This window comes from Aspergillus viridinutans (assembly GCF_018404265.1).
Source record: "Aspergillus viridinutans IFM 47045 DNA, scaffold_4, whole genome shotgun sequence".
In the NCBI taxonomy this organism is placed as follows: Eukaryota; Fungi; Ascomycota; class Eurotiomycetes; order Eurotiales; family Aspergillaceae; genus Aspergillus; species Aspergillus viridinutans.
The window spans coordinates 1763394-1778909 of NW_025091220.1; the positions used below are offsets into that span (position 1 = coordinate 1763394).

General features: G+C 54.0%; 6 protein-coding genes across 6 annotated transcripts; 3 read left to right on the forward strand and 3 right to left on the reverse strand.

Moving 5' to 3' along the window:
* Positions 1 to 399: 399 nt before the first annotated feature.
* On the forward strand, positions 400 to 2650 carry Aspvir_006612 (CBS and PB1 domain protein; the record flags this gene model as incomplete). Its single annotated transcript, XM_043269807.1, has 4 exons — positions 400 to 612; positions 767 to 1640; positions 1699 to 1793; positions 1847 to 2650. The coding sequence occupies 4 exons, from the start codon at positions 400 to 402 to the stop codon at positions 2648 to 2650; spliced, it is 1986 nt and encodes a 661-aa protein (XP_043125742.1).
* A 789-nt stretch (positions 2651 to 3439) lies between these two features.
* Aspvir_006613 (nuclear import receptor PSE1) lies at positions 3440 to 7050 on the forward strand (the record flags this gene model as incomplete). Its single annotated transcript, XM_043269808.1, has 5 exons — positions 3440 to 3622; positions 3772 to 3994; positions 4053 to 4228; positions 4290 to 6787; positions 6843 to 7050. 5 exons carry the CDS (start codon positions 3440 to 3442, stop codon positions 7048 to 7050), a joined length of 3288 nt encoding a protein of 1095 aa, XP_043125743.1.
* A 296-nt stretch (positions 7051 to 7346) lies between these two features.
* On the reverse strand, positions 7347 to 8623 carry Aspvir_006614 (iron-containing alcohol dehydrogenase; the record flags this gene model as incomplete). Its single annotated transcript, XM_043269809.1, has 2 exons — positions 7347 to 8228; positions 8279 to 8623. The coding sequence occupies 2 exons, from the start codon at positions 8621 to 8623 to the stop codon at positions 7347 to 7349; spliced, it is 1227 nt and encodes a 408-aa protein (XP_043125744.1).
* Positions 8624 to 8938: 315 nt separating this feature from the next.
* On the reverse strand, positions 8939 to 11439 carry Aspvir_006615 (aconitate hydratase ACO2; the record flags this gene model as incomplete). Its single annotated transcript, XM_043269810.1, has 2 exons — positions 8939 to 11293; positions 11395 to 11439. The coding sequence occupies 2 exons, from the start codon at positions 11437 to 11439 to the stop codon at positions 8939 to 8941; spliced, it is 2400 nt and encodes a 799-aa protein (XP_043125745.1).
* Positions 11440 to 11946: 507 nt separating this feature from the next.
* Positions 11947 to 13746, reverse strand: Aspvir_006616 (uncharacterized protein; the record flags this gene model as incomplete). Its single annotated transcript, XM_043269811.1, has 8 exons — positions 11947 to 12108; positions 12159 to 12344; positions 12400 to 12613; positions 12690 to 12856; positions 12926 to 13204; positions 13267 to 13291; positions 13357 to 13438; positions 13527 to 13746. 8 exons carry the CDS (start codon positions 13744 to 13746, stop codon positions 11947 to 11949), a joined length of 1335 nt encoding a protein of 444 aa, XP_043125746.1.
* A 423-nt stretch (positions 13747 to 14169) lies between these two features.
* On the forward strand, positions 14170 to 14826 carry rpp1 (ribosomal protein P1; the record flags this gene model as incomplete). Its single annotated transcript, XM_043269812.1, has 4 exons — positions 14170 to 14238; positions 14399 to 14476; positions 14580 to 14718; positions 14780 to 14826. 4 exons carry the CDS (start codon positions 14170 to 14172, stop codon positions 14824 to 14826), a joined length of 333 nt encoding a protein of 110 aa, XP_043125747.1.
* Positions 14827 to 15516: the final 690 nt, after the last annotated feature.

A 15516-nucleotide genomic window follows, 5' to 3' on the forward strand; every position in this document is an offset into this window, starting at 1 on the left:
ACACGGGCGGCTGCCGTGAATGGGGCGTATTGTTATTACCCATTGTTTATCCTGCCCAACTCTGGCCGTTATTATTAACTCACTAACAGCCAATAGTTGACCCTCGAACTCCCTTTAAGACAACCCCTGTTCATCCGTATCTTTCTCGTTGTACTTAGGTCGTGCTGGTGGTCTGCTGCTCATCCTCAGTGGTACGTTGTATATCTCTGTTGAAAAGTCTCTTTCATCTTCACTTTTTGGATCTGACATTGATTCGAGTAACTCGTGCTCAGATTCGTGATACCTATACATTGACTAGATCTGACAACATTCTCGTTTCTCCCTGGTCATTCATTTCTACCTAGCTCTGTCGGGCCGTGATACCCCCTCACCGAAAATCCGTCCATACCGATCGCTGCCATGTCGGCTGCAGGAGGAACCTATCGGGGCACAACAAGCCAGAAGACCATCGGAAGAGGGAGACTGCCGGACTTTGAGAACAGTCCTACATCCCACATTCCGCGACCTCGACCGGAGACTTCAGCATCAACGCACACACCCTCCAGCGACGTTGGAAGTTCCACCATGAGTGCTGCAAGCAGGCAAAGACAGAACCAATCGAAGCGAGATGAGGTCAGTATGTCCTGGTGGCCTGTTCCTGGCCTCAAATTTCTGGTTGCATGGCCTTGTATTCCCTCCTAGCCCCTTGTTTATTATGGTTTCCTACAGAATCTTAGCGAACAGCGATTGCTGCCATAGGAATGAATTCTAACACGCTGTTATGAAGGCTATTCGACGCAAGATGGAGGCGGACCTCAATAAAAAGAGGCACCAGGCTCCAAGAGCGCATCGCACGCGCAAAGCTCCCCCAGGAACCGTGCTGGCTTTGAAGCCTAGTCAGGCCCTTCAGATTAAACCCAACACTACCGTCGCGGAAGCAGCACAACTGATGGCCGCGAAGAGAGAAGACTGTGTTCTTGTCACAGACGATGATGATCGCATCGCTGGTATTTTCACCGCGAAGGATCTAGCGTTCCGTGTTGTCGGAAACGGTCAAAAGGCTCGCGAAATTACTGTTGCCGAGATCATGACGAAGAACCCCCTGTGTGCGAGAACAGACACCAGCGCGACGGACGCACTGGATCTCATGGTTAGAAAAGGCTTTAGACATCTGCCGGTCATGGATGAGAACCAGGACATCTCCGGTATCCTCGACATTACAAAGTGCTTCTACGACGCGATGGAAAAGCTGGAGCGTGCGTACAGCTCTTCCCGAAAGCTCTACGACGCCTTGGAAGGTGTGCAGACAGAACTAGGCTCCACCCAGCCTCAGCAAATTATCCAATACGTGGAAGCACTGCGCTCAAAAATGTCCGGCCCGACCCTCGAGAGTGTCCTGGACGGCATGCCTCCGACTACAGTATCTGTCCGCACTTCTGTCAGGGATGCCGCGGCTCTGATGAAGGAACATCACACAACTGCTCTGCTCGTGCAGGATCAGGGCTCCATCACCGGTATCTTCACCAGCAAGGATATCGTTTTGCGTGTAATTGCCCCAGGACTGGACCCTGCCACTTGTAGTGTCGTCCGTGTGATGACTCCACATCCCGATTTTGCTCCTGCTGATATGAGCATCCAAGCCGCTCTGCGCAAGATGCATGGTTAGTGGTCTCGCTTCCTCTGAGTCTGCAACAGAACGGCTAACCCGCCCTACTCCAGATGGTCACTATCTGAATTTGCCTGTTATGAACGAGACGGGCGAGATTGTCGGCATGGTGGATGTGCTCAAGCTCACTTATGCCACTCTTGAGCAGGTTAGTCAAGTCCTTTCCGAGAATCGTGACTTTCAACTGACCAGAGATGCAAGATCAACTCCATGCAATCGCATGACGACGAGGGCCCCGCATGGAACAAATTTTGGTTGTCAATGGATCATGAATCCGATTCAATGGTGTCCGGCAGCCAACAAGCGCCGAATCGTTCCCTTCTCAGTCCCGAGTCACCTAGGCCGGGTGTTGACAGTGTGCTCCCTAATGAATCCGCGTCCCACCACGGCGGAGATGAGCTTTCGGAATATCACGACCATCACCATAACCACGACGAGAGCGCTCCGTTCCCCTTCAAATTCAAGGCTCCTAGCGGCCGCGTGCACAGGGTCAATGTTGTCACTTCTGCTGGGGTCGCCGACTTGGTCGCCCAAGTCACAGCCAAGTTAGGCAACGAGCTGGAGGCAGTCGGAGGTGCCGCCACCGTCGAGGAGGGCAAACTCAGCAATACGGGTTACGCCTTGAGCTACTTGGACAATGAGGGTGACACTGTTTCTATCACCACCGATCAGGATCTGGCGGATGCCGTCAGTCTCGCCCGTCGCTCTCACCGTGATAAGGTCGATCTTTTTGTCCATGACCCCGCTCAGCCCCCAATTCCTGCAACGTTGGATCCCCAGCCTGCTCCAGCCAAAGCCGTCGAGGAGAAGAGTTCCGTTGTTGCTGAGGACCGGCTCTCCGAGGAGCCACTTATCCCCAAGGCCCATCAGTCGTACCCAACACGTCCCACCGAGGAGCAGTTCATCGCCGGCGTACCCAATGAGCTTCTACTTCCAGGTGCCATCGTAACCCTGGCAGCAGTTATTGCTGGAGTATTCGTTCTAAGCCGTGCGACAAGTCGATAGACCATGACACAGATTTAAATCGTGGTCGATTCGAAATGAACGGCAGGCACATCATGTATATCTGTCGATCTAACTCTGTCTTTGCTGTGCCATACTTGCATATCCCAAGTGCGACCTCTTCCCTCCTTCATAATTCACATTTTCCATTACCATCTTCAATTTAATCTGTGTGACTGTTCGGATACCGCTAGTGTTTTTAGTGAGGGCATATTAGCAATGCATATAGTTTTCCCTAGAAGCATGAGAATTTGTCTCAAGAATATGTATTTCTGTTCCTGGGCTTCCGTAAGGGCGTTTTAGAAGACACCACATGGCGGTGTCAAAAGTGCATTGATGTCTTGGATGCCTGGATGCCTGGATGCCTGAGACTTCCTGATTGGGCCTAGCGCAGCGCTCCCTCGATGGCTGGAATTATTTTTTGGTTTCTGAGGCTTCAACTGGTCCATCCCACATCGCTCACGACGCCTGCCCTCCTGTTCGCCAGCAGTTCCCTTGTCGAGCTGGAATGCTGAGCTTGCACTTGTGCTGTGCATATTACTGGGTTTGATTATCGTTCTTATCTTGTCTGATCATTAGTCTTTCCCCAACAGACACCGTTCAACGGAGTTGTACCTACAGCTACTGTCCAACCCCCACCAAAGGAAAAAAATAATAACAGCCAGAAAAGGGAATACAGTCCCCGTCCACCAGCCCAGCTTCAGCGCTGGATACACACACTCATCACCGTTCCTAAACGGGATACAGTCAATCTACAGCTGAATTATCGTTTTTGCGTGACGAGCGATCAACATGTCGCTGCTCCCACCCGAGGTTCACTCCGCGCTGTCCCAGCTGCTGCGCGCGTTGACCACTCCCGACAACACGGTCCGTACTCAGGCAGAAGAACAGTTGAATAATGACTGGATCCAGAACCGTCCGGATGTTCTTCTTATGGGCCTGGCCGAGCAGATTCAGGGTGCAGAGGATACAGTAGTAAGTGATACAGGTTTCGTCAGGGGACGTGGGGACCGTGTCTGGTGTAGACAGAAAGACCGACTGGATGCCTTCTGCCCACTGCAGACTTGAATCCTGTGGCCGCGCCTTGCTGAATTCGACTGATTTTGGTTAATCTTCACCCACAGACGCGTACATTCGCTGCCGTACTTTTCAGAAGAATCGCGACCAAGACAAGGAAGGACCCGGTCACAAATGAGGCCAAGGAACTCTTCTCAACACTCTCCGGGGAACAGAGATTGGTCATCCGACAGAAGTTGGTGACATGTTTGACGACCGAATCTGGGACTGATGTCCGGAAAAAGATTGGCGATGCAGTCGCGGAGGTTGCTAGACAATACACCGATAACGGTATGCGCAATTTCATGAGTGATGAAAGGATTCCATAGCTGATAATGGTCTTCTCTAGGCGATCAATGGCCCGAGCTTCTCGGCGTGCTTTTCCAGGCCAGCCAGTCACCCGAGGCAGGTTTACGGGAGGCTGCCTTCCGCATTTTCTCGACCACTCCCAGTATCATCGAGAAGAACCACGAGGATGCCGTTTCAGGCGTGTTCGGCAAGGGTTTCAAGGATGATGTTGTCACTGTATGTTGGGACCCTTCAACATAGCGTTCGCGGGAGTCCCGGTTGACCATTGCGCTTGTAGGTTCGCATTGCTGCTATGGAGGCCTTCGCCTCGTTCTTCCGGTCTATCTCCAAGAAGTCTCAGCCCAAGTTTTTCGGACTCGTGCCCGACATGCTCAACATTTTGCCGCCTCTGAAGGAGTCCTCAGAGAGCGAGGAGCTATCTTCCTCCTTCGTGGCTCTCATTGAGCTTGCGGAGGTTTGCCCAAAGATGTTCAAGGCCATGTTCAACAACCTGGTCAAGTTCAGTATTAGTGTGATTGCCGACAAGGACCTCAGCGACCAGGTTCGCCAGAATGCCTTGGAGTTGATGGCTACGTTTGCCGATTACGCCCCCTCGATGTGCAAGAAGGATCCCGAGTTTGCTCAGGAGATGGTCACCCAATGTTTGAGCTTGATGACTGATATTGGAGTGGACGACGACGATGCTTCGGAATGGAATGCGTCCGAGGACCTGGACTTGGAGGAGAGCGACCTCAACCATGTTGCTGGCGAACAGTGCATGGACCGTTTGGCCAACAAGCTCGGTGGCCAGGTTATCCTTCCGGCGACCTTTGCTTGGATCCCCCGCATGATGTCGTCCTCCGCCTGGCGCGATCGCCACGCGGCGCTGATGGCCATCTCCGCCATTTCCGAGGGTTGCCGTGACCTGATGGTCGGTGAACTCGATCAAGTGCTGGCCCTGGTTGTCCCTGCTCTCCAAGACCCTCACCCGCGTGTCCGTTACGCCGGCTGCAACGCTCTCGGCCAGATGAGCACCGACTTCGCCGGAACGATGCAGGAGAAGTACCACAACGTTGTGTTGAACAACATCATCCCCGTTTTGGATAGTGCTGAGCCACGAGTTCAGGCCCACGCGGCCGCCGCTCTGGTCAATTTCTGCGAAGAAGCGGAGAAGAAGGTACTCGAGCCGTACCTTGCTGATCTCCTGAGACACCTTCTGCTGCTTCTGCGCAGCGAGAAACGTTATGTGCAGGAACAAGCGCTGTCCACTATTGCCACGATTGCCGACTCGGCGGAGAACGCCTTTGATCAATTCTACGAGACATTGATGCCATTGCTCTTTAACGTCCTGAAGGAAGAGCAATCCAAGGAGTACCGTCTGCTGCGTGCCAAGGCTATGGAGTGCGCAACTCTGATTGCCCTGGCCGTGGGCAAGGAGAAGATGGGACAGGATGCGTTGAATCTCGTGCAGCTGCTCGGCAACATCCAACAGAACATTGTCGATGCGGACGACCCGCAGTCGCAGTACTTGCTCCACTGCTGGGGCCGTATGTGCCGCGTTCTTGGTCAGGACTTTGTCCCTTACCTGCCAGCTGTCATGCCTCCTCTTCTGTCGGTTGCGGCTGCCAAGGCCGACATTCAGCTGTTGGATGATGAGGACCAGATTGACCAAGTTGAACAGGATGAGGGCTGGGAGTTGGTTCCCCTGAAGGGCAAGATCATTGGTATCAAGACCAGCGCATTGGAAGACAAGAACACCGCCATCGAGCTGATTACCATCTACGCTCAGATCCTGGAGGCTGCTTTTGAACCCTTTGTGCTGGAGACGATGGAGAAGATTGCCGTGCCTGGACTCGCCTTCTTCTTCCACGATCCTGTGCGGGTTTCCTCCGCCAAGCTCATCCCTCAGCTCTTGAACTCATACAAGAAGGCGCACGGTGTGCAGTCTCCCGGATTCGCTGCGATGTGGAACAGGGTAGCTGAGAAGATCATTGAGGTTCTGAGCGCCGAGCCCACTGTGGACACTCTGGCGGAGATGTACCAGTGCTTCTACGAATCCGTCGAAGTGGTTGGCAAGAACTGCCTGAGCCAGCAGCACATGGAAGCGTTCATCGAATCTGCCAAGTCCACGCTGGAGGATTACCAGGTCCGTGTGAAGGCTCGTCTTGAGGAGCGCGCCGATACGGAAGAGGGTGACGAAGAGGACCTCGACTACGAGTACGCAGTTGAGGATGATCAGAACCTGCTGAGCGACATGAACAAGGCGTTCCACACCATCTTCAAGAACCAGGGTACGACCTTCCTGCCTTCATGGCAACGCTTGCTACCATTCTACGATGCGTTCATCACCAGCCAAGACCCTACCCAACGGCAATGGGCTCTGTGCATCATGGATGACGTGCTCGAATTCTGCGGCGCCGAGTCGTGGAATTACAAGGACCATATCATGCAGCCCTTGGCCGCGGGTCTGGGCGACGAGAATGCCGCCAACCGGCAGGCGGCGGCTTACGGAGTCGGTGTTGCCGCTCAGAAGGGTGGCCCTGCCTGGAGCGACTTCGTCGCAGCCAGCATCCCCAGCTTGTTCCAGGTGACGCAAATCAACCAGGCTCGTACAGAGGAGCATGTGTTTGCGACCGAGAACGCCTCGGCCAGTATCGCCAAGATCCTGCACTATAACCCCAGCAAGGTGCAGAATGCGCAGGAGATCGTGGCGAACTGGATCAACACGCTTCCTATCACTTATGATGAGGAGGCTGCGCCATACGCTTATTCCTTCCTTGCCCAGTTGATTGACCAGTACGTTTGTTCCCCATGCAGTGATGTGATCTCTAATTGACTGACCATTGAACAGACAAAACCCGGTGGTGATGTCGAATGCCGACAAGGTGTTTGGATACATCGTGCAGGCTCTGGAAGCCGAGACGCTACAGGGCCAGACGGCAGGACGCGTGGCCAACTCGGCGAAGCAATTGGTGGCCGCTACAGGGCTGAATGCAGAACAGATCCTGGCAGGAGTGAGCCCTGACAACCAGGCAGCGGTGCGAAGCTACTTCCAGTGAGCCTTTATAATATATCTTGTTGTTTTTCCTTTCCTCTCTCGGTATGAATCTGATATGCATGCAAGTATATGAATACAACTGGCAGTTATGATTTGTCGTTTGTTATTTCCTTTATTCCTGTGATGAGTCTCTATACAGCGTTGTGCAAGAGTCCTAATCTCTCGAGGGATTATCTATCTCGTGAGTTACAAACCATGACTTTGGATTGAAATAGACAGTATCTTCGTCCTGTGGTAAATCATACTCGGTAATGTGTCATAAAAATCATCAACGTACGGCTTTATAATAGCCACAAATCACTCCACGACCATCTCCAAGATCTCCAGCACTTGTCCCTTCGCCGTCAACGGCACGGGATTAGTCCTGCACCAGCGATCATGCAGACTGTTGGCCGCCAGCTCGTCCAGCGCACCCCGGCCCACCCCGACCTCCTTCAACGATCGCGGCATCTCCAACTCCCGAATGACCGCATCCAAGACATCCCCCAGATCCGCCGACTCGGCATCGACGCCCCGATCGCGCAGCACGCGCGCCACCTCGGCGTTCCGCACAAGAAACTGCCGCACCCGCTCCTGCTGCTCGCGATTGGCGCCGTGCTTCGCGTTGAACTTGCACACAGCCGGGAGCAGGATACAGCTCGTCTCGCCGTGCCCGACCCCCAGCGGGCCCAGCTGATGGCCTATCCCGTGGCTGGCGCCCAGCTCGACCGACCCGCCCGTCAACGCCGCCATGGCGTTCACGGCGCCCAGCTGGCACTGCAGGCGCGCGTCGCGGTCGGCACGGTCATGCCTGCACCGCAGCAGGCCCGGGACGAGCAGCTCCAGCGCGTGCATGGCGTGCGCGTCTGTCGATGTGGTGGTGCCCGTCGTGGCGCACAGCGTCTCGACGCAGTGGTCTACGGCGCGGATGCCTGTGCTCAGCCAGATGGCGGGCGGGGTGGTGGTTGCGAGGTCCGGGTCGAGGATGACGAGCTGGGGCCCGCGCGTCGGCGCCTGGAAAGAGTGCTTGCGGCGGGTGGTGTCGTCCGTTGCGCCAGCGAAGTTGGAGTACTCGCCTGCGGAGAGCGAGGTGGGGATGGAGATGATGGGGATGGTGGGTGCGTGGATGTCGGCGCGTTGGTCGGGGCCCGTGGCTAGAGTGGCCAGGTCGGATGCCGTCTGGACGTTGTTTGCAAGAGCCTGCGCTCGTTAACTACTTTACTTCATACTGATTGTGCCAGAGGGAATACCAATGCGACCACCTTGGCCCCGTCGGTCAGACTGCCCGCGCCCAACGTCAAGAGCAGATCGGCCTCAACTCGGCGTGCATCGTGCACGATTTCCAGGACTTCAGACCATAGGGTATGGCTCTGCATGCCGATCCGGCGGCCTACAACCTTTTCCGGTCCTAGCGCCGCTGTCAGCCGGTCCAAAGCGTCTGTGTTGCGGGCCAGCGAGGCCGAGCAGATGATGTAGATTTTTGAGGCTCCAAAAGTGCCGACGACATGGTGGGCGGCGGCGGCGGGGAAGGGGATTCCGTATGAGAGCAGAGGACGCGGCCGGTCGGCAAAGGCCGGACGGAGTGTTTCTGGCATTTCGAATAGGGACAGGATTTTGGAAGGGGAGAACTCTGTACAATCAGTGTTGAAGTATGTATAATCGGTGATGAACAGAAAGTTAATACAGTTGCAGGCTGAAGGTCAGACGTGGGGCTGGGGAGATTCCTTGATTTCTGGGCTCAAGCAAATATTGTCCACCGTGAGATTGCATCATGCATCATGGCGCAAAATCGAATTCAAACTGTTCAATTGGATATCTTATAACAGACAGAACGTACATACACGCGAACGCCTCCAATACCCAGAGATGTATACAACTTCTTTTTGGTCCAACTATCGCCGGTATATAAATCACTGTTGTGCCCGCTTGGCCAACAAGTTCAAGGCACTTCCCGCCAGGATGAAGCCACACTGGTCCTTGCTCAGAGTGTGATTGACTGGAATCGTCAGCTTCTCGCCGTTCTTCTTGGTGACCTGCAGCTGGATTGATCCCTGACCGCCGGACTGCAGTGTCTCGTACAGTCCGACAGTGTCGACCTGGTCGCATGCGTCGATGCGGTCGTAGTCGGCCTTGTCGGCGAACGTCAGGGGGACTACACCCTGCTTCTTTAGGTTGGTCTCGTGGATGCGCGCGAAGCTTTTGGCCACGATGATCCGGCCGCCCAGGTACCGCGGCTGCAGCGCCGCGTGTTCACGCGCGCTACCCTCGCCATAGTTGTCCTCAGCCACGACCAGCCATTCAATGCCATCGGCCTTCCACCGAGCTGCCAGGTCAGGAATCGAGTGCTTGTTGCCAGCGTCGTCGTACGCAACGTTCGTCTCACCCGTGGCAGCGTTGACCGCCCCGATCAGAGTGTTGGCGGAGATGTTGGGCAGGTGACCCTTGTACTTCAACCACGGACCGGCCGCGGAGATGGTGTCGGTTGTGCACTGACCCTTGACCTTGTACAGGACCTTCAAGCCGGACAGTTCGCCTGCAGGAAAGGCTGCGAATGGCTCCAGCAGAGCGAGACGGTCAGAGGTGGGGGAAACAACGACCTCCACGGAGGCGTCAGGGACACCAGCGCTGGGCTGGAAGGCAGGGTTGCCGTCAGCGAACCCAGCACTGGGGAGATCAAAGCCTTGGGGAGGACGGAACTTGAATTCTTCACCGCTCGGGGTCTTCAGAGTGTCGGTCATGGGGTTGAAGGTGGTGCTGCCAGAGTAGGCAAGGGCGGTTACAATCTCCGGTGACGCCAGGAAGTTCATAGTGCGTCGGTTGCCATCATTGCGTCCGGGGAAGTTACGGTTGTAGGAGGTGAAGATTGCATTGTCCTCACCCTTGGCGACACCATCAGTTCGCTTCCACTGCCCGATGCAGGGTCCGCAGGCGTTGGCCAAAACGGTGCCGCCGGCCTCGGAGAAAGAAGACAGGGTCTGATCCCGGTCCAGAGTGGCCCGAATCTGCTCACTGCCAGGCGTGATGAAGAAGTCCGCCTTGGGCTTCAGGCCAGCCGCCGACGCCTGCTTGACCAGGTCCTCTGCGCGAGTCATATCCTCGTAGGAACTGTTGGTGCAACTACCGATCAATCCAGCACCAAGAGTCTCGGGCCACTTGTTCTCGCGGACGGTGTTGGCGAAGTCCGACAGACGCACGGACAAATCCGGAGTGAAGGGTCCGTTGACGTGAGGTTCCAGCGTCGACAAGTCAATAGTGATCACCTGGTCGTACTCTGCACCATCGTCGGCCCGCAAAAGGTTCTTGGGCCCCGATGCAGCAATCTCGGCCGCCGCCTCGGCCACATGGCCTCGGTGCGTCGCCTGCAGGTAAGGAACCATGCTGGGGGAGAAGGGGAAGACCGAGGTGGTGGCTCCGACCTCCGCCCCCATGTTGCAACAGGTAGCCATACCGGTGCAGCTGAGCGTCTCGACACCGGGTCCATGATACTCTATCACATAGCCGGTACCACCGCGGACGGTGAGCTTGCCAGCCAGGTGCAGAATGATATCCTTGGGAGAGGCCCAGCCGCTCAGCTTACCCTCAAGACGAACACCAAGAATGCGAGGTGCCTTCAATTCCCAGGGAGCATCCACCAATGCATCCACTGCATCTGCACCACCGACACCGATAGCAATAGCACCCAAACCTCCCGCGTTAGGCGTGTGGCTGTCCGTACCCAGCATCATCAGACCAGGAGCGGCATAGTTCTCCAGCACACTCTGGTGGATGATACCCGCACCGGGGGGCCAAAACTCGATACCGTAGCGCTTAGCGGCGCTCTCAAGGAAGTCAAACACTTCCCGGTTACCCTGGATAGAGGCAGGCAGATCAGTGTCCGCGCCACGCTCACCCACGATCATGTGGTCGCAGTGAATACTGGCGGGCACTGCGGTCGACGGCAGGCCACAGGACATGAACTGCAACAACGCCATCTGGGCCGACGCATCCTGCATCGCCACCCGGTCCGGCTTCAACTTCAAGTTGGCCTTGCCCCGAATGTCTTTTCCATTGTTAGTGCCTGTCAACAGGGACTCCTCCGCATTGTCCAGATGGGCGTAGAGGATCTTCTCCGCCAGAGTGAGGGCCCGCGAGGATCCCAACACCTTCCGAACCTGCTCGAGATTCCGCACAATCTTAGGGTAAGGCGGCATGCGTGCGGCAGAGGCCTCAGTGGCTAGGCCACGTCGTGCGAGCAATTGTTGCGGGGGGAGGCATTTCGGGGCCAGCTATGGGGCAGTGGAGTTAGTCACAATAGAGAAAAAAAACAATTGTCTCTGGCGTAATCATTGCATCCAGAAGCCATTGACAAAGCACAAGGAAAACCTACCCTGCGAGAGGCGGTAGCCCGCTGCCAGACAAGCTGCCTCACCATCTTGACGCCCTGTGGAAAAGTGGGATTGCGGAGAAAGAAGACGACGCTCGGTCGATGGCAACATTTAATGCCCTTTTTTTCTGCTGCTTTTTGGCTTACTTATTTGGCTGCAACCTGATTGGCCAGGACTACGCCGATGCCGGGGCTGCTGTAGATCTTACAATACGTTACGTTAGGACAGCAAACCATGGATAAGGGATTATCCAGATAATTACGCAGCTGGTGTTTATAATTACCTAGGAAAGGTAAGTAGGTACGGAGTAGTTATTAGGTTTTTGAAGAAAAGATTCATAAATAGAACCCATGTCATCTACCTTAATCAAGATTGCACAATGGTGAAAGATCACTTTCTGTTAAAGAGTCATATCATCCCAAAAGCGCCCAGACAAACGCCCGAACTGAAATATTAGGAGAAAAATCGCAAACATTGAAGAGAGAACCTCCAAATTTCAACGGTTGGTACATGAATGAAGGGTACAACATAAAAAGAAAATACGCAGCAGAGAATTAAGCGCTGGTTCTCTCTTCCTCTTCAGGTACAGCCGCCCGCAGCTCCCATACGATATCATAGCATTCTGCCAGCAGCGCATTGACGCTGCCCTGTCCTTCGGGAATGTCGTTTCCCACGTAGAATTTGCCGTCAACTCGCATGTTGTCAATGGAGTTGAGCTGTACGATGTCAGCTTCTGTTTCTTGCTGGGAAGCTGGGGGTTACTTACCTTCATACTGTATGGGTACAATTCTCGAGAATTCGAGACACCTCCGGACTCTTTGACTTCCAGGAGACATCGTCGCAAGGTCTGCAACTGATTGTAGACTGGCAGCAAGGCCTCAGATACGGGTTCCGAAGAGATCAGAAGGGCGTAGATATAGGCGTAGCTCCTCCGAATGAGGTATAGTAATGTCTGCCAACAATCAGTAACAAGCCCCGTCCTGACTTTCCGGGTGCTAAATCCTTACACGCTGCGCATGGATATCTGCCGGCTGCCCTAGAGCATCCACGAAATTTCCATCGACCCGAGCTTCATCAATACGGTCGAGTTTCCGCTGATATCCGAAAAGGTCGGTCTCCCGAAGAGACCAGGCCTGAGTTACGGAGAGTCGATCCAGCTGGTTACGAATCTCAAGCAGTCGTTCGTACTGGTCGCGGAAGCGCTCGTCAATCTTCCCCTCTCTGTCAAACAAACAGTCAGTCACTTGGTCACTACCCGCTATGGCGAGAGCCTAGACAGAGGAATGGGAGGGCTGACCGTTCCAGCACAATCTCGGTCCAACGCCAGCACCGGTCCAGTAGTTGTTTGACCCCCTCTTGCCCTTCTAGCGGCTTACCATCTGCTCCAACGAAGTTACCGTCCTTCATTGTGTCTTGGATTTTCGTCAACTGCTTCCGAAGATTGAGCACTTCCGTTGCGGAGAACTAGAAACCACGCACCATTAGCTTATTCGCTCACTCCCTTCAAAAGACACGCCAAATTTCAGGGACTACCTTTGATCGAGTATTGGCTGCCGCTGTCGACCGCAAGACTGAAACAAGAGTCTCATGGGTGGGTGCTAGCTCAGGGTTCATGGCTTCAAGCCCGCTCCGCAACTTATCCAACTTCAATTGACACTGTTCAAGTCGACTTTCCAAGAGCGTCATCAAAGCTGGGGAATATGCGTCTCGACCACGCTCGACCGTCTCCTTCATGTTGGTCAGGGTCTTGGTGATCGAGCTGAGATCTTTTGAGCTGTAAAAGCCAGCCTCTTCGAGGTGGTCAAGCAGGCGCTAATCGATCAGGTCAGGAAACAGAATGTATGGCGGAGACAGCTCAAAAGGGACCGCTATACCTTGATTGTTGTTGCAAGCGAGTATCTATCGTCAGATAACGTTAGCCAACACAGAGACAGAACGATTTTCAAGTAAGTCAGTAAACATACACTGCGGGAGCCTCATTATTCCTTCCCACGGTCAAGAACAGTAACGATATCAATTGAAAGCAGTCGTCGAGTACGTAGTCGACTAGAAAGAATCGATAAAAGATCTCAATCGTTAGCCCATCTTTCGCCAGACCGACTATATCACGCGCAAGGCCCACTCAGATGCTAACGTCGGTTGTGTATCAGCCGGCGGTCTTGTTCCCTCCGCACAGCGTTGAGCTTTTCCACCTCGGAGATCACTTCTTCGTATAGCGGGAGCACATCGCGAGATTTGATATAGGACGACTTGTCTTGTTTTAGCAGCAAGAGTGCATCTCTGGTGCGGAGAAGACGCTCCAGGATCGGCTGCTCCTGCGGGTCGAAAGGGACAGGGACGGCGGGGGAGTCCATGATGCCAATAGCAGAGAGAAAATGAGATGAAAATATCGAATCGATATCAGAAGGTCGGCTAGTGGCACAGAATCCGAAAATTATGCACCAAGTTCAAAGAAGAGTCGGCCGTGTGGAGAAGAGACGAGTAAAGACCTCCGATAACCCCTCTAGCTACTAGGAGGGGTGTTACTATGATGGCATCATCCTTTCCCTGTTGGGCCTAGTCCAAAATCACGGGAAATGGTTGGGACTAATCCCGATCGGGACAGCCCTAAGCGAGGGCTTTTGCACCAAACACACAACTTCCGCTCTGGGAACAAGTGCCAGCCCGACCATCCCCATCGACAAGACAGTAGAAAAAAAGCCTCCGTCTTCCTCTTCCTCTCTCCTCCTATCCCCATCCCTCTCGAGACTCCAGTCAAGTCCAACCCGTCGACCACCATGTCTACTGCCGAGCTCGCTTGCTCCTACGCCGCCCTCATCCTCGCCGATGATGGCGTCGAGATCACCGTACGTATTGGTCCATGAATTTCTCGAAAATCTGCGGCATGGAAATCGGCAAACAACTTTGGATGGATTGCATGGAAAGAGGAGGAGAATTCAGAAACGGCAACGAAACTGCAAGGCAAACATGGAACTGGGCTGATTCATGGTTTTTCTTCGACTATAGGCCGACAAGATCCAGACCCTCCTCGGTGCTGCTAAGGTCGCCGATGTTGAGCCCATCTGGACTTCCCTCTTCGCCAAGGTAAATACTGCACCACCTTTTCGCAACAATCTTATGTGACAATTGAACGAAACTGGGCCCGCGATCTGGACAAACGCTTACGTTGTGACTTCTTTTTTATCAGGCTCTTGAGGGCAAGGACATCAAGGACCTCCTGACCAACGTCGGCTCCGGCGGTGCTGCTGCCCCTGCTGCCGTTGGCGGTGCTGCTGCCGGTGGTGCCGCTCCCGCCGAGGCTGCTGCTGAGGAGAAGAAGGAAGAAGGTAAAGACTCGAAACTTTTGAGACGAGGCTTCGCGAACAGGGACGCTGATCGTTCGTACAGAGAAGGAGGAGTCCGACGAGGACATGGGCTTCGGTCTGTTCGACTAAACGTCCTAATCCGTTCGACGTTATTTTTTCTTTTTTTCCTCGTTTCTCTCCTATCTCCTTACACTACTCGAATCTCTTGTACCCGATACAACGCGACTGCACGAAGACCAAAAAGGGAAAAAAAGAAGAATCAAACGGACAAGGACATCTTGTGGGACTGGGCGCTTTGCTTGCATGATGGGTTCCGTCGTGACAGAGGTACCGGTGCGGATGACGCTAGGATTTCGGGCCGTCAAGTGAAGGGAGAATTGGCATATCCATATCTGCCGAGGGCGAGATCGTTGTGGCCGCCCTCGGTTAGAATCATAATAGGTTCTGAGAAAAAGTTTTTGCCATTTGCTTGTTGCTAGAATTTCTAGCATAGTTGCCCAGTTCTCATGCTATGTCTGTCATGCGACCATGAACACAGGATTCCTTCTGCTGCAATTGTCCCCAATTGTATACACCTTGTAAATCCCTATATCCTCATGTCGCCTCTCGCAGTATACAACGTATAAGTTCTTAATATACCCCGTTGTAGCAATCTTGCAGTCAACCGAACCACCAACGCCGTGCCAAATCTGCAGAACATACTCCGTCGCCCCTGGAAGGAAAAAGAAAGAAACAATAGAACTTTTGTCGGAATATAGGAAGGAAATGACAAGGTATAAAAGCAAAGCATACTTGGGGTAGTACATCAACCGCTGCTGA